Here is a 23,922-nt window from a genome sequence, read left to right on the forward strand (position 1 = left end):
AAAGATTCTATTGTATAGGGAATTAAATCTGATCCCTAGGAATAATATATATATTTAACAATAAAAAGAAATGATACAAAGAAATAACATATAACAGATAAACTATGATACTTTTTTTCCTGATTTTTACATCCATTTTTTTGGGTCGTTTTGTTTAAAGTGTCATCACAACGGTAGCATTTGTATTGTCACAAAAAGATTCTTATAATAAACCAAGCCATTCCGTCGTTTTTAATTTAGTGAAGAAAACCACAAGCGTTAGTGAAAATATAGCCGAGTTGCGTCGTGGCCTGCATGAATTCTGGAGCCTCAGACCTTTAAGGGTGAAATGTGCCGGCGTCTAAAAAGACTCGTCCAATACTGTGCAGTAGCCGAGCATACCAGTGCACGTGTGATATCCGTCTCTGTGAGGAGCGATCGTTTTTCATTCCCGTCCTCAGCGGTTCGCTCAGATTGTCTCGCCTGTTCGGATTATTCACATAAACAGCTGCTGTGTTCTTTGCGGCCAAAGTGCTCAAATGCACTGGAGTCTCGGCGCACGCTTCCTCGTCGTCACTGGCCTCGCGCTGCCTTTCCGTCGCCGTCATCATCCCGCGCACGAACTGGTCCAACGAGGACAAGAGTCGCACGGGTCCAAATGCCCAGTGCGCGAGGCCGTGGTCCTCCACCAGGGCGTAGCTGGAGGCGAGCACTCCGTCCACAAACAAAGTCCCGGCCTCCGTCAAGGGCGCGTACAGTCCCGCGCCTTCGACCACGGAAACCGCCGCGATCCGAGAAGGCTGCACTTGGCCGCCGGCGGTGCGGACCAGAACGCAGTCTCCGGCCTCGGCTCTGCCGGCAAACTGAGCCCGATACTCCGCGCCGTCCCCCCGGCAGCGCGGCGCCAGGAACACCAGGTGATGCGGCGTGAGGGACAGTCTGTGGCCGTCCTCCGTCTCCAGAGACAGAAAGGTGGACCGGCTTTCCCGGTCGCGGTGCAGAAACAGGAGGACCCGGCTGTACACGACCTGGCCCGTCGCCGACAACGCCGTGACCACGTCGCCGGGAGCCAGGGACGACAGCGTCTCCTGCCTCCCTCCGGCCACGGTCACCCGGGCCCAGCCGGGGAAACAGCCGCCTTTCTCCACAGCGACGGAGTGATCTGCAAAGGGGGGGGGAGGGGTTGACAAACACGATCGCACACCTTTCGTTTTGACTACCCCTTTAGACGGCGGCGTTACTCACCGGCTTTCACCGAGCAGTGGATGTGGTATTTGGACTCGTAATGCACCCAGTCGAAGCCGGCCTCCACCGCCAGCTGGGCCAGGAGGCCGTACTTCTTCGTCTCCTTGTCGTCCGTGGTGATGTCCACCGCGCGGCCTTCGTAGTGCAGCGAGCCCGGGGGGTGGTGTCCGTCCTCGTCCCAGGCCTCCGTCACGCGAAGGTGCACGCCGGGCCACTGGTTCATCACTGCGATGGCCAACCTGTTCAAACAGTCCTTACAGCGCTGGGGACGGGAAGACACAGAGGAAGGGTTCAGCTCGGAGCGGTAGCAGAGCGACGTTATACGTTAGTCACTATTTAGCTGACAAGTATTGACAGGATATGAAGGATCTGGATGCACGACGAACTGACGTGGTGTAATACATTCTACTTGTGTCTTTTGAAGCCAATCTCACCCAATCAAACATGATCTGGAGCCAAAAGGACGCTCATATCTTATTTAAAAAAAAACAACTGCTTCCAGCCACCAGATTGTTGGCATTATATTGACGATTAACAAACTTTTATTAGCATCAGCTTGTTGCAAAGTATTTAAATACATCAGCATCAAAGAAAGTGAACATATAGAATGTTGTTTTATTGTGGATTATTATGTGAATACACAAGGATGGTCAAGTGTAATTCCCCATTGCTGACGGCGTCTTTCGTCTCCCAATTGTTTGAGGAGATTAGTAGTTTATTTAAAAAGAAAAAGGTTCCAAGTTCAGTCACTTGGCCTGCGAGCAAACTCTATGCACCGTTTAAACCAAGCCCAGGTAACAAAAGAGTGACTCGTAATTATTCATTAACAGCGGGGAAGGCGCTGAGTAAGAACACAAGAAGAATGTGGAGTATGTGCGTCGCCACTTGAGCATACAGGCCGACTTCAGTGAAACAACCCCAAGAGGTTCAACGCTGCCTCCGACTCCCAGGTTGCGCTGGTTTTATCTGCTGGCAGCGTCGCGCAATTCCTCCTCCACTCCGCTAAAGGCCATCTCAACCTTGCTCAAACAATCGCGGCACAAGAACAAACCTACTGTAGCCAGTTCGGCACATTCCTTGGCCCTTTTCAACAGGGTGACAGAATAATCAAGGCCATTCTCCGCCTTCCCAGATTGTCCCCGACTTGGAGTCTCTCGGTTTTCACCCCTGAGACATTTGATCAAATATGTGCACAGTGACTCTTAACACCCCCGTGGGCCATAACGTTGCAGACTGTGTCAGCATTGTGGCGAAACGGCCGACTGTAAAAGACGATGACGTCAGCACCTGAGGTGACACACTCACTGCCATCCCCGGAACGCATTTTCACTTGTGACTTGTGCATGCGGCCTATAAATAAAAGCAAAACGAGCTTTTATTGCAGATTAATGGGGGGGAAAAAAATCAAAAAATCAAAAAAGAAGAAGTGAACGAAAGGGATGAGGGTGAGAGTTTGAGTCGGGTCGACCAGAGAGGCGCCTGGTCAGAGGGCCGAGGTTGGGACTACAGAGAGAGAGAGAGGGCAGAGGGGAAGAATGTATGGGCACAGACTTGGGAATGTGACAGCAAGAGTGAGAAAGAGAGAGGGACAGAAAACAAACTGGCCACATTTCGCCCGCGATGCCATTGAAGAGAGGCGTTTCATTGTCACAACTACAATAGTGGCTTTTCCAACGGTGCCATTACTTCAGCAGGCGGGAATTTTAGTATAGGCGACCCACTCCGAGTCTCCGAATGATGCACAAAGAGCGTCTTTCACATCGCGACTTGCACACGTACACACACTCAAACTGGGTGTCAGAAAGGGCACACGTATGCAACCACAGATTTCCATCATATGCAATCACTCTGGATGGGGAACGAACACACGCCGACATCCTAAACCATCAGAGGAGGCCACGGCTGAGCAACGTCTGAGACTCCAGATACCTCACGCTCACAATCTGGAAATATATATTTTGGGGTTTTATTTTTGTTTGTTTAAAAGTTGTTCAGTTCACTGTCCAGACTGAATTCACCCTGAAGCCCGACTGTTCCTGAGAGGCACATTTCTGGTAAACAATCAGGAATTCAATGTGGACGTGACATAGAAATCTTTTTTTTTTATTGCCGATAACAAAGACTTCGGTTAAAGATTAAAAGGAGGTGTTCCTGCAGTGAAACTCACTCTCTTAAGGAGTAGTGTTGAATTACATCCTGATCTTTTGATCTTTAAAAAAAAAAGAAAAGAAAGAGAAGGAAGGGTTAAAACTCACACAGCCTGTGCAGACACTTTGTTTTTCTATTTTTTTCAAAAAAGAGCAGGTGATTTAGAATGGTGCAAACAAAGCATGGGATCATATGATTTAATTCTAAAGGTGGCAGCATAAAATAGGCAGGCTATTGTTTGCGTGTCCTTGTATAAGTAGATGATTTCTTAATCCAGGAGGGAAACTTCCTTGACATGACTCACGAGCGTCTCTCAGCTCGTCACAGTTTCACATGTGTTGAGTCGACGCCACCACAATCAATGGAAAAAGCCCATCCCTTCCTCCAAACGGCCTCACCTTGGTCATGAAGCGGTCGGCGTTGGTGTTCTCCTCATCCTTGAAGACGATGTCCGGGTTGTAGTTGCACACCAGCTCATTGAAGCGCTCAGAGTTGCGCGTGATCTTGCCCTCCGCTCTGCCACTGGCCCCGAGGTTGTTCTCTGAGAAGTTGGGGAAAAACTGCTTGTAGTGCATCGCCGTGAGTTTCCTGGGTCGGGGGCGGATGCCGTATCCCGGGCCGGGCCCGCATCCCTGCACCAGCCACGTGCAGGTCCACGCAGCAAGCAGGCCGAGCTGTGCCAGGCGGCCCCGCCAGGACTGCTTCATTGGGGAGGGTTGGAGCTCCCGGGAGTCACAGGCCCGCAGCGGTCGCCCAGTTCCAGGTGTGCAATAGTAAGTGAATGAGGGTCAGATCTTGGTCCATTCCAAGTCATGGATTATAATGATGATGCTTTAAAATGACACAGTGTTGTCACATCTGGAATTACTCAGTCCCGTACAGAGAATTAATTTTTAAAAGAACCTTAATCAGGCTTTTGGTGTCTAATCGAGCCGCTCAGTGACCATAATTTGACTGAATGAAGCCTGCTGGTGAAAAGTCACCCATCAGACGTCCCTGGCCAAAGGACCACCAGTCATCCTCTCACGTCCTCTGGAGGAACCTGTCCTGAAGCAGGTGTCTTAGTGGGTTTCCTCTCACTCGCCGCTTCTCTGTGGTCCTCTCAGCCCCCCTGGAGAGCGAGAGAGAGAGAGAGACAGAGAGACAGAGAGAGAGAGAGATCCTCCAACTGACGCGCGCTTTAACGCACCGCAGCGCCTTCTTCTCTGCGCACTTCCTCAGAAACCTGCTGTGGTGCTCTCATCCTCCAAGTCCACCCAGAAATGTCTCGGTCCGAAATGTAATTCCTTTTCTCCTTCTTCTTTTTTGTCCCCCTCTTCCTCCTCCTCTTCCTTCTGTCCTTCGTCCACCGTCTCCTGTCGCGTTCCAGCGCGCCTGGCCACCTTGCGCCAGCCATTGGGTCTTATTAGCGTCCGGACAAGATTGCCCTCCCTTCCTCTTGCGCGCTCCCTGCGCCACAGCACACGCCTCCAATTCAAGCAACACAAAGAACATGTGATTACCCGACTGATGTTAACACAATGACCACCAACCCCTTCACCTCATTAGACACTACTACGAGGCACTTAAACGCACTGCTTTCATTCAATTCCAAACTTTTTTTCAAAAGTGAATTAAACCTCAACCATCACCTGCAAAACTTCAGCATCAGCATTTTTTTTTTATGTCCAAAGATAACCACAGTGCTTTAAAAGTGACTTTCACTCATCATGCCCTTCCCCGGTTGTTTGCTCATCCCACCCATCAGAGTCACACTCTGCTGTTATTAATAGACGCAGTTGAAGGTGAGGACCCCGGAGAGCACAAGTGTCCAGCCTTGACACCCTTGACTATGACTTACAGTGGTGCCTTCCTGTGTTTGGGGAGCCGGCTTGACCCTCTGAACCCGCTGCACCCGAGACTTCTTCGCTGGAAACACCCGCTGACCACATCAGCCACTTATTATTTTTATCCGTGTCAGAACAATAGCAGGGAGACTCATAAAAAGCGCCTCTGATAATGTCACAGGCCGAGCACAGAAGACTGCAATTATTGTGTCTGACGGGTGCGACGCCCGTAATCGCTTATGGAAGCCTTAAGTTAGCGTCAGATTGAAGGTCAACCGTCCCGTCTCCGTCTTCCCGGACGACTTATTGAGTCAATGCCAATTTCTTCCCAGAGATCCAGTGAAGTTTATTTAATACATTATGAGTGATACACTTGATGAGCAATGTGAGAATTTAAACCAAAATAAAAAAGCCAATATGTCATGTTCACCAGACGGGACTGGTGGTGTTCGGCTGTGCGGAGCTGGAGGAGAGGTCACTGAGCTCCACGCTGACCATGGAAAGGCATCCTTGTTGAGGAAGTTTCCAGATGATCCCAGGATGTTGTGGGGAGGGGTGGCAAGGCGAAGCTGCATCTTCCTGTCCTTATGATCAACACCGAAGGAACGGCTCAAGTCTGGCCCGAGACGCACAGATGAGTGATGTCAGCCGTCGAAACAAACGGAGGGAATGACTCAATCAAAAAACAAAAAAAAGAAAAGTAACAAACACTCTCATATCTACAATTACCCGGACCAACGTTCCTCCTCAAAGCCTTAAGAGAATGAAGAAAAAAAAAGATCTCAATCTGACATGAAAGGGAAAGGAAGGAAGCAAACATCTGTGGGTTGGAGATGAAAATAAAGTCATTATTATTGGTTTTTATTTTGGTGCCCCCACCCCCCCACCCCTCCTCCTCCTCCTCCATCCTCTTCCCTCCTTGTGGCTCGTTGCATTTCACTCCCCCAGTGCAGGATGGGAGTACATGGCTGGGTGAATGGTTTGGTTTCCTGCAAAGCCGCGGCACAGAAAACGAGATCTTTCCTGCTTGGGTTTAGTCGACTCCGCTTTTGTTCCGTCCCAGAGGATTCCTGTGACTTTCACCTGAGCCGCCCGCTCAGGCTCGGCACGTAGCCCATGTGGGGGTTTGTCTGCAGGTAAAACACTGAACAGAGGAAAAGCTACTGCAGCAACCAAGTCCTATATTCTGTAAAAGAAGCTTTTTGACTTTAATATTCCAAAGTGTGTCTTTTTGAGCTGAATAGACTGTCCTGCAGAATCCACTTCCTGAGATGGAGGCCATTAGAAGGCGGGTGGAGGGAAAGGAAAGTCAAGGAGTTGAACCCCCCCCCCCCCCCCCCCCCCCACACACAAAAAAAACACACACACGCACACACACACATACACACACACACACACCCTGTGCGTTCTCTTCACACACCACCGCACCGCCCATTCCACTGTCCCTCACCGCGTTATCAGTGCAGGAAAAGGTAGGGTGGTGCTTTCTGATGTGACTTCACGCGCCCTGGCTGCCTCTTGGCTTCTTGTGCTGCAGCTCCCAACCCACGGGAAACTCAAGTGTCACACCTCGGGCCGGTCCCGTCGGCTCCAGGTGACGTGGAACGTGTACAGAACCGCTTCTGTGCCTCGCGCTTTGATGTGTCCGACGAGAAAACAGCGGCGGCGGGCGAAGGTTGAGGCGATGCTGCGCCGAGGTGGACAATGGAGGCCGCGAAGGGTGGAACTTCCTGGCTGCAGACAAGCAGGTCAAAAGGTCAAATATGATGTTTGAGGAACCTGACCCCCCCAAAAAAACGGTGTTTGCACTGTAAAGCGAGCTTATTAGTCATTAGGACAGATTTTTTTTTTTTTTTTTTGTTATACGACGAATCGAGATTCACGCCAGTCGACGGGACCGGGGGCGAGCAGGCAGAAGCCGGCGCCACCAGTGAGAGTGTGTGAAGCGAGTGTGTGAGAGGCGATTGTGCGAAGCGAGTGTGTGAAGCGAGTGTGCCGCGAGCGTGCACACAGGATGGCGGGCGGCTGCGGCAAAACGGACAGCGTGGCCCATTATCAGTTGATTAGCAGAGCGCGTCTCGCCTTTTCCTGAGCGATTCTGTATTTGCAAAGCGTAGAAAAGAGGGGATAACAGCGCTTAATGCACTTTGGCACAAACTTCAAACGGACGACTGTCAGGAAAGCTAATCTGTGTCGTCGTCCCCACCCCACCCCCCCCCCCCCCCCCCCACCCCCAACCCCCCCAACCCCGTCCTTCATTCTTATGTTTTGACAATAAAGATAGCCTATCTAATCCCATTACAAGCCGTCTACTTCCCCCCCGCCCGATATGCCCAGCAGCTCGTCCTCTACACTGTGCCGCCCAGCGGGACACTGATGCACTGCCGTTGACCTTTTCGCTTTCTGCTGTCGGATGAGGCGCGCCGTTTCACCCCTTAGATTCAAGGTCAGATTCATTCTGCATGTGCTCATAATAAGGTAGAAGAAACAAAAACCCAATTATTAAACAAAATAACCCGAATGAATTACATAAATTAAAGTGGGAAAAATTCCAATGAAAACACTTTTAATGAAAGGAGGCGTTTTTCTCAGTCTCGACCTAAAATGAGATTAAAACAGCGAACTAATGAACGATTAGACGATTAGAAACCCACTGTGTGGAAAATATATTACATTTGAAAGATGGCGGGAAGCCGACGTGCCAAATAAACCTTGAGGAAAACTGCTGTGAAGGTGCTGAACCGCAACCCGACTTCAGATATGCCGGATAATAATAATATTTGTAAAAAAAAACCAAAACATTTTGTACATTTTAAAAAAAATTATTCTTCAAAACGTTGTATTCCAAACATCCTGTCGCCTCCACGTATGTTAAATGGATTTATTTTTTGTAATTGGCCCCCCCAGTAAATTGAACATTAATCACAAACGCCAAGTTTGGTTCAATACTGGACAGGAGAGTTTGTGAAAATATGTAGAAATCCTATTTTACAAGCGAGTTTGTTTTGTTTACTCACATTATTCTAAAGAGAATCAATCAAATGAAGAAAAGAAAAGATCACAATCTGCTTTATTTAAAAAAAAAAAAAAAGGTGCATTAAATGTGAAAAGTATTGGAATTTACTCCAAAAATAAAAGGGAAGACTTTGGAGTTTTCATGATTTATGTTTTTTTGTTTTTGTTTGGGGATGTATGTTTGTTTGTGGATTTATTCAATCATGAGTCACAAAGAACAAACTCTCTGAAAACGCACTTAAAAACTACATCCAATGTGTCACTGCAGCCTCCAGATGTGCTGCTGGTGTTACAGAGACACGTTGGCCAGTTTCCTTTTGGCAAAAGGAAACGCAGTGCAAAACAAAACCTAAACCAAATAAGCTTAATTACAGCATCCAACAAAACACCCCCCCCCTCAAAAAAATGCAAACAAAAAATCAGGAGGGAGAAATTAATCAAAGCTGGGGGTTTTCTTCAAACCGACTCCAGAAAAAAAAAAACCGAGGAGAGGAAATGAACAATAGGCAGGGGAAAGGAGAGGAAGAAAGGAGGCGGGTGGTGGACGAGTGACTGTCGCTTCTCTTGATTTGAGGTTTTTTTGTTGGGTTTTTTTATCTGGCATTTGCATCGGAGTGTGTGTGTGTGTGTGTGTGTGTGTGTGACTCCGTCTATTGTGGCGTCGGGGGTGGGGGGCACCGCTGAAAGGCAGCTCAAAATATGGCTTTCTTCTGCTTCTGATTAAAGAAGTACGAGGAGAGGGTGGAGGGATGCAGAGAACAGATGCCCTGATCTCTCTCTCTCTCTTTTTCTCTCTCTCTCTCTCTCTCTCACACACACACACACACACACACACGTCATGACACTTCAAAGAAGAGCCAAAGAAGTCAAAAAGACATTTTCTTTAATAATTATCAGCTTATAAAACAGTGAAACAACATTGGTTAAGAAATCAGTTTAAGAAAGTCTGAAACACGAACATTTTTTTTCTTTTAAAAAAAAGTAAACAATAAACACTTTTTTTCCCCGCTCTTTCATCTTTGACAACTTTTAAACATTCTTTTGTCTCTCGCGTGTCTCACGTTACATCTTAAGGAGTACTGAGCCATAAAGTATGAATCCCCAAACGGCCATAAATAATAATAATAATAAAAACAACACATCATAAAAGTTCCCGAAAACCCAAAAAAGAACAGGAAAGAAAGGGAAAAAAGTGAAATGAGTAAACCTCAGATTTCTCCAGATACACTGAATATAAGAGCTCACAGAGGGTTGAGTGTCAGAGAGACCGCCCCCTGCTGGTCACAACACCACTAAATTACCTGCTGATACAGCAAATACAAACGCTGACACAGGGTCGTCAACGAGAAACTTCTGATGCATTATTCATAATATTACACAATGTGAGGGATTGATACGTGATACTAGAAGCTGGTAGACGACTTTAAGGCCTGCAAGTCACATATATCTTGGAACTATTAAAAAAAAATGATTCACTCTAATGTCTAATGATTGACAAAGATATGAAAAATACACCAAAAAAAAGGCTTTTGGTAAAGGTGAAAAAATTGTGCTTTCACTTAAGATATTGCACTTTTCCCCTAATTAAAAAAAAAAAGATTCACAGTTTGATTGATTGAAGGCAAAAAATCTTCAGTTTGTGAACGTCACATGGCGTTCAAAGGTCCCGTGTAAGACAAAGTGTAAAGCTTTCGCTAATCACACACCATACACGCTTTTGTTTCCCACTCAGTAAACTCACTGTCATCAACACGGAGGCCGTTGCATTAATCTTGCATTCCCTGGATAACCTGCACATCCACAGACCCTGTGTCCCGTCTGCCTCCAAAAACAACATCCTGCTATTAAACCAGCCACTGCCGCAAAACCGGACAAGCAAAACACGCGGAGGCAGACGATTCCCGATCTTAAAATAGTGGTCGAACCTAAGAGGAAGGAGTGGGGAGGCCGCATTAGAAGGAGGGAGAGCACTCATCGACCTGAGGTGGGGGGGGGAAAGAGGAAATGACATCACAGTTACAATGCGATATTACAAAAATAAATCTGCTGACTTTCTACTGTCGACAGCAAAACTAAGGATCCTCTTTAAAGACTGTTCAGCATGGCAGTCCTGCGAATATGGCAGAAATCCCTTTTCCTGTAGATCCAGCCCGTCCCATGACTCGCTCAACGTGGACCGTCGTATGACGGGACGTCTCACTCGTTCCAGTCTCTTTGCATGAGGTCAAAAAAAAAGAAGAAAAAAAAAGGCCCATGATGGCGAATCTCGCCAGCGCGGCTCAAGTTTCTCATGGTTCGCGAAGGCAGCATCGAGGAGGGGGAAAACAAAGTCACTGGATTTTAGACAGTCCGCTGGCCAGGAGGAGTCTGAAGGGGACGGTGGAGCGCGACACCGTCAAGGGGAGTTTGTGGAGACCTGTCAAAACAAAACAAAACACACAAACACACAAACATCAACACCGTGTCAGAGAAATAGAAGGTGGAGCAGGACTTTTGTAAAGCTGAGGAAAACTGTGTTTTTGGCGAGGTGAAAATCTATTAATCGCAGAACAAAAGTAGCCTGGGAGGTGATGGGAAAATGGAGTGCCACGGTGCCGAGATGCTATCTGCCCCGCGAGGAAGGGAACTGCGTGTGTGTGTGTGTTTGGCGTGCCCATTATCCCAGTGCTTGTTTGTGTTGGGTGGAGGTTTCGAGGGTGTGTGTGTGTGTGTGTGTGTGTGTGTGTGTGTGGGGTCGAGGGCGGGGTTCTCCAAGGTCCCCAAGCGGACCCGACTCTCCTCTCGTCCCTTTACAATTTCCTGAAAGAATTGTATTCTTTCTATCTGAGGAAGAGAGTCCAGCCCACGGGGAAGTCGGGCCAAAGGTGGGGGGGTGGAGGGGGGGGGGGACTCGGGGACTCGGGGACCTACACTTTTTAACCAACCCTGTGCATTTTAACAACTTCTTTGTGGATTTGAGGTGAAAGCAGACGAACCGAAGGCCCGGATGAGCTCCCTCTGCACCGCCCAGGTGACGGTTTTGATGAGGGAGGCGGAGGTGAGTCCGGCGAACAGCATGTTGTACATGAAGACGATGTAGAAGTTGCCCAGCCAGTTGTACCGCCCAAAGTCTCCCAGCAGATCGAAGCGAGTGATCCCTAAAAGAACACAACCGCCAGGAGAGAAAACAGTTGTGAGGCTGTACAATGCAGGTGCAGTATCCAGAGTCGACTGCCCCCGTGTGGCCATCTTTAAGAACTACACGTTTACCGTTGATTTAAGGAGGAACATAATTTGCCATTTTAACAATCTCACTCGACAAAGGGAAATCTTGAAAGACAGCGTCTACCGTGTCATTTTTGTGAACAAACACAGAGCAGTTAACTAATCTGTATGTTCTTCATCAGGGGTGACGGTTCAGAGTCTCATTAGATCTCAATGGGACTGGACCAGGAAAACGACAGGAGACCCTTTAAAAACAAACCGTTTCAGGACTTTGCCTTTTGTTTTTGAAAAGTGCTTATTTTTAATGCATTTGCCCGAAATTGAAAAACTTCCTCCTCTCAAAATTTCTTTAAAAAAAACACACAAAAAACATGTCGTCTTGGCCACAGTGTTTGTCCTCAAACTCATAAAATCTCTCAGGCCACTAAATTTCTCCGACGGTGCAGTCACCGTCTATTTTCTCTCCGGCAGGCAGATTTGGAATTGACACCCCCTATTCTACATTGTGACAAAAAAAACACAAGTACTTTCCAGCATGAATACTTACATTTTCCAACCGGTGAATGCAACACAAGCTTAAAAAAAAAAAAAAAAAAGTGGTTCTTACCGAGCGTGCGTGAAAACACCGGCAGTGCAGAGCTCAGGATGAGCAGTGAAACGCAGTTTGCAATAATCTGAAAGAGACGCAAATATTGGCATTACCATCCTGGTCAATGACCTCTTCTGCAGAGTCTCACTGCGAGATTTAAAAAAAGAAAAAAGAAAATAAAGAAAGAAGAAGCGAAGGTACCTGTGTGAGGTTGGTGTCTTGTGCCCGAGGCAGGAGGGTAGTGAAGAGAGGAGAACTATAAAAACCCACCACCGAAGACACCATTAAGTAGCTGACATCAATTTAAGGACAACAGTCGAATAACGAATCACTGATGGTTCGCGTCACATGCCGATTGGTTCTTCTGAATATTTTTTTCAAGTTTTTCTTTTCTTTTTTCTGTACAATAAATGCAGCAGAAACTGAGCCACACGCTCAAAGTCAAATGTCAAATTAAATTCAGATTAGCTGGTTCCAGTGGCAGAAACAGGGACTGTGATGCAGCTTTCAGTTGTAATGTGGGAACTGGAACATGAAACTGCTTCATATTAAAGGAGCAACAGTCAACAAAGCAGCTCAAAACTTTTATAATGATGCTTTAAGATGGCTTAGATTTACCACATCGTTAGGATTTAATGTGTTTTCTTTTATTCTTTGCAAATGACTTTTCAACTATTCTTAATATTTGGTATTAATATGCATATATGACTATATATGTGCGTATGCATTTTAATAGCATTACGAGAGGCATTTAACGTAAGAATGATTATCTATACATCCACTGTTTATCCTGCTTTATCCGGTTCAACCGTGAATGAAGACATGTCAGGAAACCTTTACGCACGAGGAGAACATGCAAACTACATACAAAAAAGGCCCATATTTCAATCTACGAGCGTCTGGCGCCACCGTGCAAGATGACGCCGACAGTTCTAAATATCATCGCTGCAAAGATGAGCTATGAGCATGAAGGGATACAAGATGAGGACCACTTGAACTGCTGCTCCCAGCGAGCCGAACATCGAGAAGGAGGCCATCCCCAGGTGGGGGTCCTGCAGCGCAGCAGAATAAATCATTGAGATTATTAAAAGACACAAGCAGGAGGTCTTTCGGATGAACTCTGACCCCGCCCTTCCCTCACCTCCATCCCTCGGGGCATCGCCGTTTCATCCAGCAGCAACTCCAACACGTTGAAACAGACCATCAGAACACACATGACCTGTGGGAATCAAACCGGGAAGGTCAGAGCCAGCAGAAGGAAGCTGCGTCCGGATAAACGACGTCCGTGAATTGTACCGTCAGAGCGAGAAGCACGAGCATGACCAGAGGGTATCCCAGGTTCCTCTGCCAGGGGGATGCTTTGGTACGGGCCTCTGCGGAGGGGAGACGAAGGAAACAACAACAACAACAACAAATGATTAAACACAGTGGAGAGAGAAAAAATAAAACCCCCACAACCAGCAGAGGAGCAACATGTCTGGTTGGTCTTACCCAGAGCGACCCGCTTGCTCTTCACCGCTCGATATTCTTTTCTCATCGCCTCAATGTTCAGCCGGACCCAGCACGACGCGTCGCCGCCTCCAATCAGACGCGACGGAGACAAAACGTCAGGTGACTTTTTTTCAAAACGAACCGCGGGGAAGACGAGCGCAGTCGTCCACTTACAGTTGAGCTTCCTGGAGAGTGAATCCTCCTCGAACGCGGTGCAGCTCAGCGTGTCTTCTACGTCTTCCAGCAGCTGGGGAGAGACGAGAGTCAGTCCGTGGCTCTAATTTTATTTGTTTTATTTTTTTAAATTGCTGTTGTGAGTGATCTGCAATCAATTGTACAACTTAATTCGACTCGTATCAGGTCACATCTTTGTTCTTTTAATATCTCTGAAACCAACGACACACCGTTTTCCACTGCCAAGAGCTTATTACTAAAAAATAATTGGCGTAATCGTTAAAAAGAAATACATTATGTGTCGCTAAGTCATAAGTGAGCTGCTCCTGTCTGCACGTCGGTGAAATCGGAGGCTTTTAAAAGTTGATCCACAACAGGTTTTCAGCATTAAACTGTTGGCGTGGGCTCGTTTATTTTCACCACCATCCACAGTTCATTTAAATTCATTTTATTTAAACGTTACCATGGGAGCACCGACCAGAGGGCCTCGAAAACGGATCGTAGCTCATGTGCATGATCGCGTTATAATTCAACAAGGTGCTTTAAATAACCGTAAGGATGATTTGGATCACTTCAGTTAAGTCTCACAAAGAGGTTCCCAACGATTGATTTGTTTTTGTTTTGTTTAGTTTTGTGGAAATTCCCAACATGCAAAGCGTGTGACTCACCCGCGGTTTGACCAGCAGGCTGCCCGTCACGCTGAACATTCGGGACAAGCCGAACGGCGTGCACACTGAGGACACACACACACACACACACACACACATGAAAGAGTTGACGATGACAGGCGGCGGAAGGTGAAAGTCATCCGACAGCATTCATGCTGCTGCAGTAAAATGTCAGGAGGTTGTGCTTACGCAACAGCAGCAGCACTCCAAACAGAGAGATGCCCGAGTACAGGTAGGGGAGGTAATACTCCCACAGGTCTGCAATTCAGGAGGAAATGATAAGAAACTATATGGATTAAAAAAAAAATAGTATCACTGAGAGGCATATGGGTATGATGCAAGTGACTCACCGTACAGACTCTTCCGGGCCATGTTGTCATGGAGGAGAGCCGACGCCACCCACACAATGCCCAGCACAAGCAGAGCCAGCAGCAGCAGCAGCACCACCGCTTCATACACTCGCGCCATGACTCCCTGCGGAGCCGGAGCGGACGTTTTAGAACACGAACGGCGAAAGCCCGAATCAATGGATTTTGCGGAATCAATCTATTGCGGAGCAGAGATCGGTGGTGGGGGAGGGGGGGGGGGGGGGAGGTTACCTTTTTAGATCCTACAAAACCCTCAGACTCGGTGAAGAAGTAGGCGAAGGGCATGAGGAAGACCAGGGACAGATTGGAGAAGAGAAACACTAGGTTCCACAGTCCTGTGAAAAAGAAATAAATAAAAAAGGAGGAGAAAATTCACAAAGGTCAGACCAGACGTTCTTAAATTAAAGCGAATGGTTTTGGTAGTACCGCCGTCAGCCACCGTGAGGCAGAGTCCTGCCAAACATGAGCCGATCAACACCATGTGCAAGGATTTAAAAGGAGGGGAAGAATTTTAAGAGGTGAAAGCCCCCAAAAAAATCACATAATTGATCTACTTGTTTTCAAAAGGACGTTTTTTTTGTTGTTTTTTTTTAAATCAGTGGCTGATAAAGAGTTCAACCTTAAAACATAAACACACCGGGGGGGTCACAGAAACTTTGCAGATTATCCCCAGTGATCAAACATTGATGGTGAACTATCTCCTACTTCCAAGTAAACAAAAACAATGCTCTGTACCGCGAATGAGAGATCCATTGAGCCACTGCATGTAGTAGCTGTGTGGGAAGGTGAGCAGCACCTCATTGGACAGAATGGACATTGGGAGAAGGAGCACAGCACACACCGCCACCGACAGGGTGAACGTGCACAACCACAGCCTGTGAGAAGGACGGGAGAAAAGAAAAGAAAAAAAAAGAAAAGAAGAAGAGTTATCAATGAGTGTCACATGTTTGTGTTTAGCCTAAAAAAAACAACCGGGGTGAAAGGCTATAGGGTGGATCTGGATACGGTGAAGTGCCAGCGTGTCGGGACAAAGGGCAGAGCTGCAGTCATTCAGCCTCAACACACACACACACACACACACATGCACACGCACGCACACACACTCCAGGTAGACGATCCCGGGTCACTGCTTATGTCACACTGACTCTTTATCTGCTCACTCGGTTAGTGAACAGCGGCTGGTGATCAACGGTTCGACTTTTCACTTACGCAATCTTGTTGACTGTGGCATCTTCTGTGTCCTCTGAAAGAAAGCGAAGAGATTACAGTTACTTTTAAATACTGTATATATAAATATATATATATATATAGTTGTAACCTTCCAGGAGCACTGTGTGTGTTTCCAGTGTACAAACACACAGGTAAATATAGGGAACATGTAATGGAAGCAGCCAAGGAGTGTGCAAAAAAAAAAGAAGAAGAAAAAAAAGCAGAAGTCACAGTGGTCTCAGCGAGGGGAGTGAGTACCGGGGGAGGTTGAGTGTTTGGAACATTTTGTTCAAGACCAGCAAAACTGGAACCCACCAGCTCCATTTGCAATCCAAACTGGGTTCGTTACCCCAACAGATCCACGTGACAAGACTTCACACTACCTGCTGGACTCCAGGAACTATTTATCATCATGCGCCTCCCTGACAATGCAGCTTTTTGTGCCAATGACTCTCTCACGCCTCTTCTACAGATGTTGGAACAGATGTTAAATTACGAGGCGTAAACCAGTTCTCTCGCTCCTTGTGTCAAAAAAAATAACAAAAGCGTGTGGAGTTCTTGCTCAATCGCCGCTGCAGGGCACAACTGTTGGCTTGTTTTGATACACAAGACAAGTGTTCAGCCACGGGTGAATACCGAGCTGGTTTCGTCGTCTCCAATAACACAAAAAAAAACAAAAATCTAAATCAAAATGAGGTCAAGCCCTGCCTCAGTGAAGCACAGGGATCTGCTTCGCTCATACATCTGGTTCTAATTGTCGCAACTTATTGGATATATTATATAACCGTCACCGCTTTCATGCTGTCGAACTTTAAAAGTTCGTCAGTTTTAACAGTTGAATGCCTCCGAAACATCAAGTACGTGCATCTTATGTATTACACGCACGTGAAAAGGGTATTGCGCGGTTTTAATAACCCGAAACGTGTCGGGACAAAGCGAGGCGCTCGGCGACACGGCGTCAAGGTTCTTGTGCTCATGAGGAGGTGATCTTGTGAAAGTAGGGGTTACTCTGCAGCTCTTGTTTACGCAGCAACATTCTTCACCTCCCCTCCGAGGAGGTGGTTACACGTTACGTAACAGGACTTCTTCACCTCCCGGGCCTCTCCAGCCAAGGTTCAGAGCATTTACTGTCCTGTAAGACTGACGTGGGTCTGAAAAGGGCGGGGTTGTCGTGTATATCAGGTTTAACATTCAGCTCTTATGGGAAGGACTCAAAAAAAAAACACTAAATTGTGATCGTACCAACAACCAGGCGCTGGACGTTGCTGCAAACATACCATGGGAAAGAATCTAAAATGCTCAATGTCAAAGCAAAACTTGGAGATCTGTGTGAAATCCCAAGACTGTAGACAAATTGAGTGTAGCCAGGAAATATCGAAGAGGTTTGGCAAAGTTTCACAGTTCAAAATGTGCAACTGTGTTTGGGAAGAAAAAAGAGGAAACAATAATCGTTCCATTCCATTATCTATATTTTATAAAATGAAATTCATGTCATATTAAAAAAAAGATGCTTCTTTGCGCAATACATGTCCAATAATTCGACCGACATTTGTGACTTTAGTAAGATAAGAGCGTTTTTAAGTTTCAAAGTTTTAAGTGATAAAAAAACAACATATAAATAGAAATTCAATAAAAAAGCCGCTGCGTTTTGCCTAAAAACTGCACGGAGAGAAATTCCACTGCCCAGATGAAAGACATAAGCTTGTCACCGCCCCCCCCGAGATGAAACCGACTTTGATCTTTCAGTCACTTCAACACTCACCTGTGACAAACTCTGCGTTCTTCCTGAAGTGTGTGAGGATGAGGTAGGACACCATGTAGAGGCATGAGAACAGGAGCACACAGATCTGAAAGACGAGACAAGAAAGAGGAGGTGAGTAGAACAGTCCTGTCGCGGTGTGTTTGTTCGGTTTGGCTCTTCATTCATGAAGTTTACACTTAAAAGTGGTTGGTGGATCTGCGGCGCAGATACAAAGAAAGACAAGAGGGAGGGAGGGAATCGAAGAAGCAAAACATCACAGTCAGTGGAGACAGATGGAGTCTGAAGATTAGCCCTTTTTTTTTGGTCCTGAGAGTGGGAAAAACGGTGGATTAAAGCAAAGGGAAAGGGGTTATTACCAGTAGGGGGGTCGTCTCATGCTGGTTTAAATCGCCATTGGCTGACTTGACATTAACTCTTTATGAAAAATGTAGGTCACATCATTCACTGAGGCGTCTGTTGTCTGGGCAAAATTCAGAACAACTGAACATCTGCCCCCCCCGCTCTGTACTCTGATTGGGCCGTCGCATGCGAGTATTAGGGCCACTGAAAGAAAAAAAAAAAAAAACCCAAAACAAACCTGCATGCACATCAGAAAAAGTTGAAAATCAAAGTTGATTTTTCACGGAGAATTTCTTTTTTTTTCGTTTTAAACAAAGTCCGTCCATCCACATGCGTGACTGCTTCAAAATGCATCGCAGGCGGTTCAATGAAGGTGAAAAGATGCTTCAGAACAGACCATAGCTGATAAACACAGTGCAGTCACCAGCATCAGGACGATACGACGCAGTGCGGCCCGCAGCGTTGTTCCATTACGGACGTTCGTCGAGTACGAAGGACAAAGGCGAGGGTCCCGGGGGGGCTTATTTGACGTGTTAATATTAACCAAGGAAATCCTGCGTAAAATCACATGTCCATAAGCAGTAGGCAACCCTGTATAGTCAGAAGTAAGGGATTTCATGTGATTTCACATTCACGGGCAAATGATGATGGCTGGACCGACGTCTCTGTGGAAAAAAATTTTTTTTCTGAAGTACATGAAGTTTTTTTGGTTTTTTTACCTCTGAAAAAATAAAATCTCAACTTTTTCTTAAGTGCATTAAGGTTTGTTGGGTTTTTTTTAAGCCTCCAAATGTTTTTTCTTCTTCAGTGACCCTAACACTCTTCCATAGACCCTAAATCCTTAGGGATTTAAAAAAAAGAAAAAAGAAAAAAAACATTGTGTGAAGGTTTTATCTGTCATTTTATCAAAAAATTAAGAAAAAAGAAAACTATAAAAATTGCCTGAACGTACCAAATAGTATTATTTTAGGTTTGGACCACTTTGCGGGTATTAGAGCAAGTAGGAAAAATAATAATAATATGAATAAATGGATAAGAAAATAACTGTAATTCAGAAGGAGTTCACCGAGTTGTAATATTAAAAAGAAAGATAAATCATCATCATCTTTCATTCTCTGGCGACTTCCTTTAAAAATGTTCTTAATCCTTTGTACTCAAGTGCTTCTGAAGCAAGTTAACAAACCAAGTCAAAAATCCTAAGAAATGCCACATCTCTGAAGAAAAGCACTCGACGTGAGACAAACTGTTCTCAGGGGATCTGCAAACAGCCATTTGCTGCTTACACAAACACGAAAAAAACTCCTCGACTCCACTTCCTGGGCCTTTTGTGAGCCCAACGGAAACTTTAATTCATGTGTAAATTACACTTTAGGTTAACGACAGTTGCCGTCTTGATCAAACGCCACAAATCTATTGAGTCAATTTGTGCACCGGAGCGTCGAAACTCGCTGAAGACGCTGCCAGGAGAGCAAACGCCAACCAAGCAGTTCTGCCCGAGGGGCTCGGGGGAAGCTCGGATATGTGAGGAGAGACGGAGACGTTCGTCTCTCAGCGAAAAGCAATAAACCAGAGGGAGAGGCCGACGACACGCCGAGAGGCATAGAACCTGTTTGCTCAAGAGATGACCCCAAAAAAAATAAAAGGCACAAAAAATGTGGTCGATTTACTTGATTTTAACACATTTAACTGTGAGAAATCTCATGGCAGGAAACCGTCATTAAAACCGTTTGTGGTGGAACGAAGACCATTTATATCAGCGTTTTCAGTCGTTGGGGAGATTTGAACCTGTTAAGAGTCTTTGACTGGTTGGGCAACGGTATAAAATGACGCCAGGCTTTTCCCAAACGAGGCCCCGCCACTGTTCTACCCAGGTTCTACCGTTCAGGAACGCTGGGCGAGCGTGATCGGTGGCGACACGTTAGCTCCGTGGTGCACACGCCACCTAATCTGCTCAGTCGACATGTTGTTGATTACTGCGGTCTAATTTAGTAACCAGGCCGCGGTGGTTAATCCAACAATAGGAAACAATGGACGGGGTGTTGAGTGGAAGAAAAAGAAAAGGAAAAAAAAAAAAAAACACATTCCAGGACAGAGGAAAAGCCACGATTGTGAGAAGAACACGTGCTGGTCGCCAACGTCACATAGCAGCCATTGAGAGGAGGGCTTAAAGGATTTCAGCATCCGGAGGGACGTCTCCAGAGGGACACAGTCCAACAGCACAGCGACAGAGTTAAATGTTCTGTGGACATCTTGGACTGCCGGACTACTTCACATTTACAAAATGAGCCGTTTTTCCAGCATGACGCCAGTTTGGAAGGCGTTAGGGTTAGTGGGGACGATCCTACAGATTTACCAAATCAAACTGGGAGGTTCCCACTGGGAAAGTGGGAGTTTTATTTTAGATCTACCAGAAGCGGCTCTCGCGTCACCAAACAAGGCAGCCGTTTTGGTGAAAGCTGAGAAATGTTGAGACTTAGGGTACATCCACACAATGAGAAAAAAATCTTACGGTGCAATTTTTTTTTTTTTTAACCAATTTCCTTCCAGGGAGTCTCTGCTCAAGTCTGAGAATAAAAACCTTGTTCCTTCCACCATTATCTTTCACATAAAGCCTTTATAACAACTGCTACAAAAACAAAAGTATCATCTGGAAAGAAACTATGCAGAATAATGTCAGTCCTCCTCAGAACAGCACCCCCTGGTGGCCGTATCGCTTGTTGGTCAACAAACCATGATTTAAACGATAAAACAAGAACTCCCTAACTGGTAACCATCCCAGTTCCAGGCTGAATGAACTCGGCATCTTACAGACAAAAGAACGGGATTGGATTAAAGCGACACTTAATTCAAATGTCTTTAACATGATAGAAGCAAACCTGCTGCACTCGGTATCCTAGTCTGTGAACATCAAGTCTTCAAGTATGGCTGTGACAGCTGCGTGTTGAGATGTGGAAAACTTTTTTTTTTTTTTTGGCTGCATGCTTCAAATACCCTGAACGACTGCCGGTCACCACCAGCCAGAAAACTTCAACTCCACCTTCCCCTTATTATTAGTAAAAGAAAGCAGAAAATATTCATCAAGCTATTGTTGCAGTGACTGTTTCTTTGCTGCGTTGATCCCAAGACGTCAGAAGACACAGCGGGCATGACTTATCAAACATCTATTCAAGAACCATGAGCGTCTTATTGTACCAGAGGGCGCAGTCATGGACGGAATGCAGCGGCAGCAGCTGGTATGTTGCTGCTGCGTCATTTAATTCAAGATTTCTGTTGCGCTCGCTTTCAGGGGAGCATCGGCACACAACTCGGGAGGCACTTTGGAACTTTGACTAAACGACAATGTTGAGTTACGTTTGCTCCCTAAAAAAAGGCCCGTCCCTGACGTCCCGCGGCTCCAGATGTGGATGGTCGACGTTTGAAAGCACATCTTGTTTGTTCCAACTGAAACCCAACGGTGGTGGTGCTCAGAGATATAATGCTGGAGATGCCACACTACGCTACGCTAAATAGAAATACTTACGTTGAGTCGATCCTGGTGTGGCGACACCCGCTTTCCTCTTAATGAGCGCTGATACCGAGTGTCCCACTTCTCCGACGCGAGCTCTTATCGTGACCTTTTACTCTGCCAGACAGTGATCCTACTTCATCCCTCTCGGTGGTGGGGTTTACTGTCGTCCACAACAACACCACCAATTTATCTCATCTAATTTGGGTGACGCATGAACGTCACGATGCACAGTGCCCAGTGTTTTCCTTTAAACATGACAACCATATAGAAAAACGGAACTACAAATATTAAACTCTAGTTATTACTGTTGACTGTGATCACAGTGGGAGCGAGACGAGCCGCGGGGTTTAACGACACGCCTGCCCTTAATAACTGAAGGTGCCGTGGCGGCTGATCTGCCCGAGGGGGAGTGCTGTGGCGGGGCGGTAAGCCGCAGACTTCAGGCTTGCCGGCGGCTAATAAGCCTTAAGGTGAGAGGGACAATGACAAAACAAAGGCGTCACACTGAATACAAGCATCCGATGCTCCTGGAAACTTAATCCTGCAAGTCACGTGGCAGAAAGTAAAGGCCTCCTGCTACATCTGATGAAAATTCCTGAAGATTATCAACTCTGCTGAGGATAGGTAATGTGGGTGTACAAAAAAAAACAAGACGATGACAAATTTGTTCTTGTTAAATATGTAGGTAAAATATGTTTTGGTTTTTTTGTTAAGGTAAACTGATAAAAAAAAAAGAAAAAAAACTATTGTGAATGAGACAAAACAACAGTCCTGAAGTCATGTCGAGCGAAAGTGTGACTTACGATATCAAGGTTCAACTTGCGTCAACCTGTTTTGTCTTGCAGTACAAGTTTTCACCACAAGATGGTATTTTGAGTCATAGAATTGCAGCCAAAGGAACCAGATAATAAAGAATGAAGCTCTAAGATAACACATAACTGGAAAATGTACCAATTTTAGCACAATAGCCACACACAGCAGGTGAAATAGAGCCATAACAAACTTTACATTTTTAAAGTTTCTTTGCTACGGTGTTGAGTATATGTAAAAAAATGTCTATATATATATATATATATATATATGTTGTTGTTTTTTGATAAACCAAACAATTACTACGGAAATTGCACTGATGTCAACATAAAGCCAATTTTAATGAAACCTTCTGGTATCGGCTCCTCTTACGAAAGTTGTTTTTTTTTTCTTTATAAAAAAAAATCAATGTTTTCTTTGAAACTTTTTAACATTTGCTTCGTGGTTTGGCCGAATTCGAACCACCCCCTGTACTTATACACAATTCAGAAAGCTGATGTAAACTCCTCATTGCAACCAGATGTGCAACAAAGACGTGATCTAAATGCATCATGGTGTCATTTCAGTAGAAACGGTCATCTTCAGAACGCAAGCCTTCCCTTCGGCCAGCAGCTTGCAGGGTTTCCGTTATCTTCCTGTACAGAACAACCTGGACGAGAGTCCGTATCCACTCTGCATGAGAGATAAGGCAGCAGCACAGAAACACGTCTGTTGTATGACACGCTATAATAATTGCTGCTGTGTCAGTGGGAGGAAGTGGACTGTGTGAGCTGATCTGACTGGACACCGAGGGGGTCAAAGGTCATCCAGATGTGTCCTGCTGCTGCTGCTGCGACTGGCCCGACCTTTGAGCAGGGCAGGTATTTACACTATCAACACTCGCAGCCAGGTCACCATCTGCATCGATGCGAGCAAATCAAAGTGTGCAAAAGTGCAGATCTGAAGGCTCGAACACGTCACGTGAGAATCCTGCAACTTCTTTTTTTTTTTTTTTTTTTATAAAGTAACGTGAATTCAACTGCTTTGTTGGCAGGCGACCCTCCTCGTATATGAACCGTTTTTATTTTTTTTTATTATTTTTTTTTTACTTACGATGGTCTCGCGGACGCGGTTGTGGAAAAGTTGCTCCCTAACCGACACGTCGTCCGTTTCCATCGTCCGACAACATTCCAGTGTCCTGGAGCGACGCCGACGGTTCAAGTGTTCAGAACAGACATTTTCTCTCACAAGCGAGCTGCTTTTTAAAAAAAAATAAATAAATAAAATAAAAAAAACAGCGAGAAACACTGCTGCTGCTGCTGCTGCTGCTCCTCCACGGAGCTCCGCTGAAAACTGAGGAGGAGGAGGAGGAGGAGGAGGAGAGGGACACCAGGGGGCGGGGCTAAGCAGAGGGCACGCCCCCCCACGCAGCTGTCAATCATCTTTCTACTTAACGCTTCACCAGCATGCAAATTAATCCGGATTTTAAATCCACATTGTCTTTTTCCTACTGAGCGTGCATAGAATCGAATAGAATTATATAGAATTGAATAAATAGAGATTCATATATTATTTTATATAATTTGTGATTTTGATTCGATTTGATTT

General features: G+C 45.9%; 2 protein-coding genes across 2 annotated transcripts; both read right to left on the reverse strand.

The window, feature by feature from the left end:
• Positions 1-254: 254 nt before the first annotated feature.
• dhh (desert hedgehog signaling molecule) lies at positions 255-4,079 on the reverse strand (the record flags this gene model as incomplete). The annotated part of the gene is made up of 3 exons (XM_080497035.1): positions 255-1,141; positions 1,225-1,486; positions 3,771-4,079. The coding sequence occupies 3 exons, from the start codon at positions 4,077-4,079 to the stop codon at positions 318-320; spliced, it is 1,395 nt and encodes a 464-aa protein (XP_080353161.1). The 3' UTR covers positions 255-317.
• Positions 4,080-9,079: 5,000 nt separating this feature from the next.
• On the reverse strand, positions 9,080-23,639 carry lmbr1l (limb development membrane protein 1-like). The gene is made up of 17 exons (XM_080497519.1): positions 23,428-23,639; positions 17,679-17,763; positions 15,917-15,950; positions 15,443-15,582; positions 14,939-15,042; positions 14,690-14,813; positions 14,529-14,597; positions 14,340-14,404; positions 13,672-13,744; positions 13,498-13,584; positions 13,303-13,379; positions 13,148-13,225; positions 12,985-13,058; positions 12,208-12,298; positions 12,025-12,091; positions 11,189-11,350; positions 9,080-10,629 (listed from the first exon to the last, which is right to left on the reverse strand). The coding sequence occupies exons 1-17, from the start codon at positions 23,488-23,490 to the stop codon at positions 10,544-10,546; spliced, it is 1,479 nt and encodes a 492-aa protein (XP_080353645.1). The 5' UTR covers positions 23,491-23,639; the 3' UTR covers positions 9,080-10,543.
• Positions 23,640-23,922: the final 283 nt, after the last annotated feature.

The sequence above is a fragment of the Blennius ocellaris genome (genome assembly GCF_963422515.1).
Source record: "Blennius ocellaris genome assembly, chromosome: 5".
Taxonomy (NCBI): domain Eukaryota; kingdom Metazoa; phylum Chordata; class Actinopteri; order Blenniiformes; family Blenniidae; genus Blennius; species Blennius ocellaris.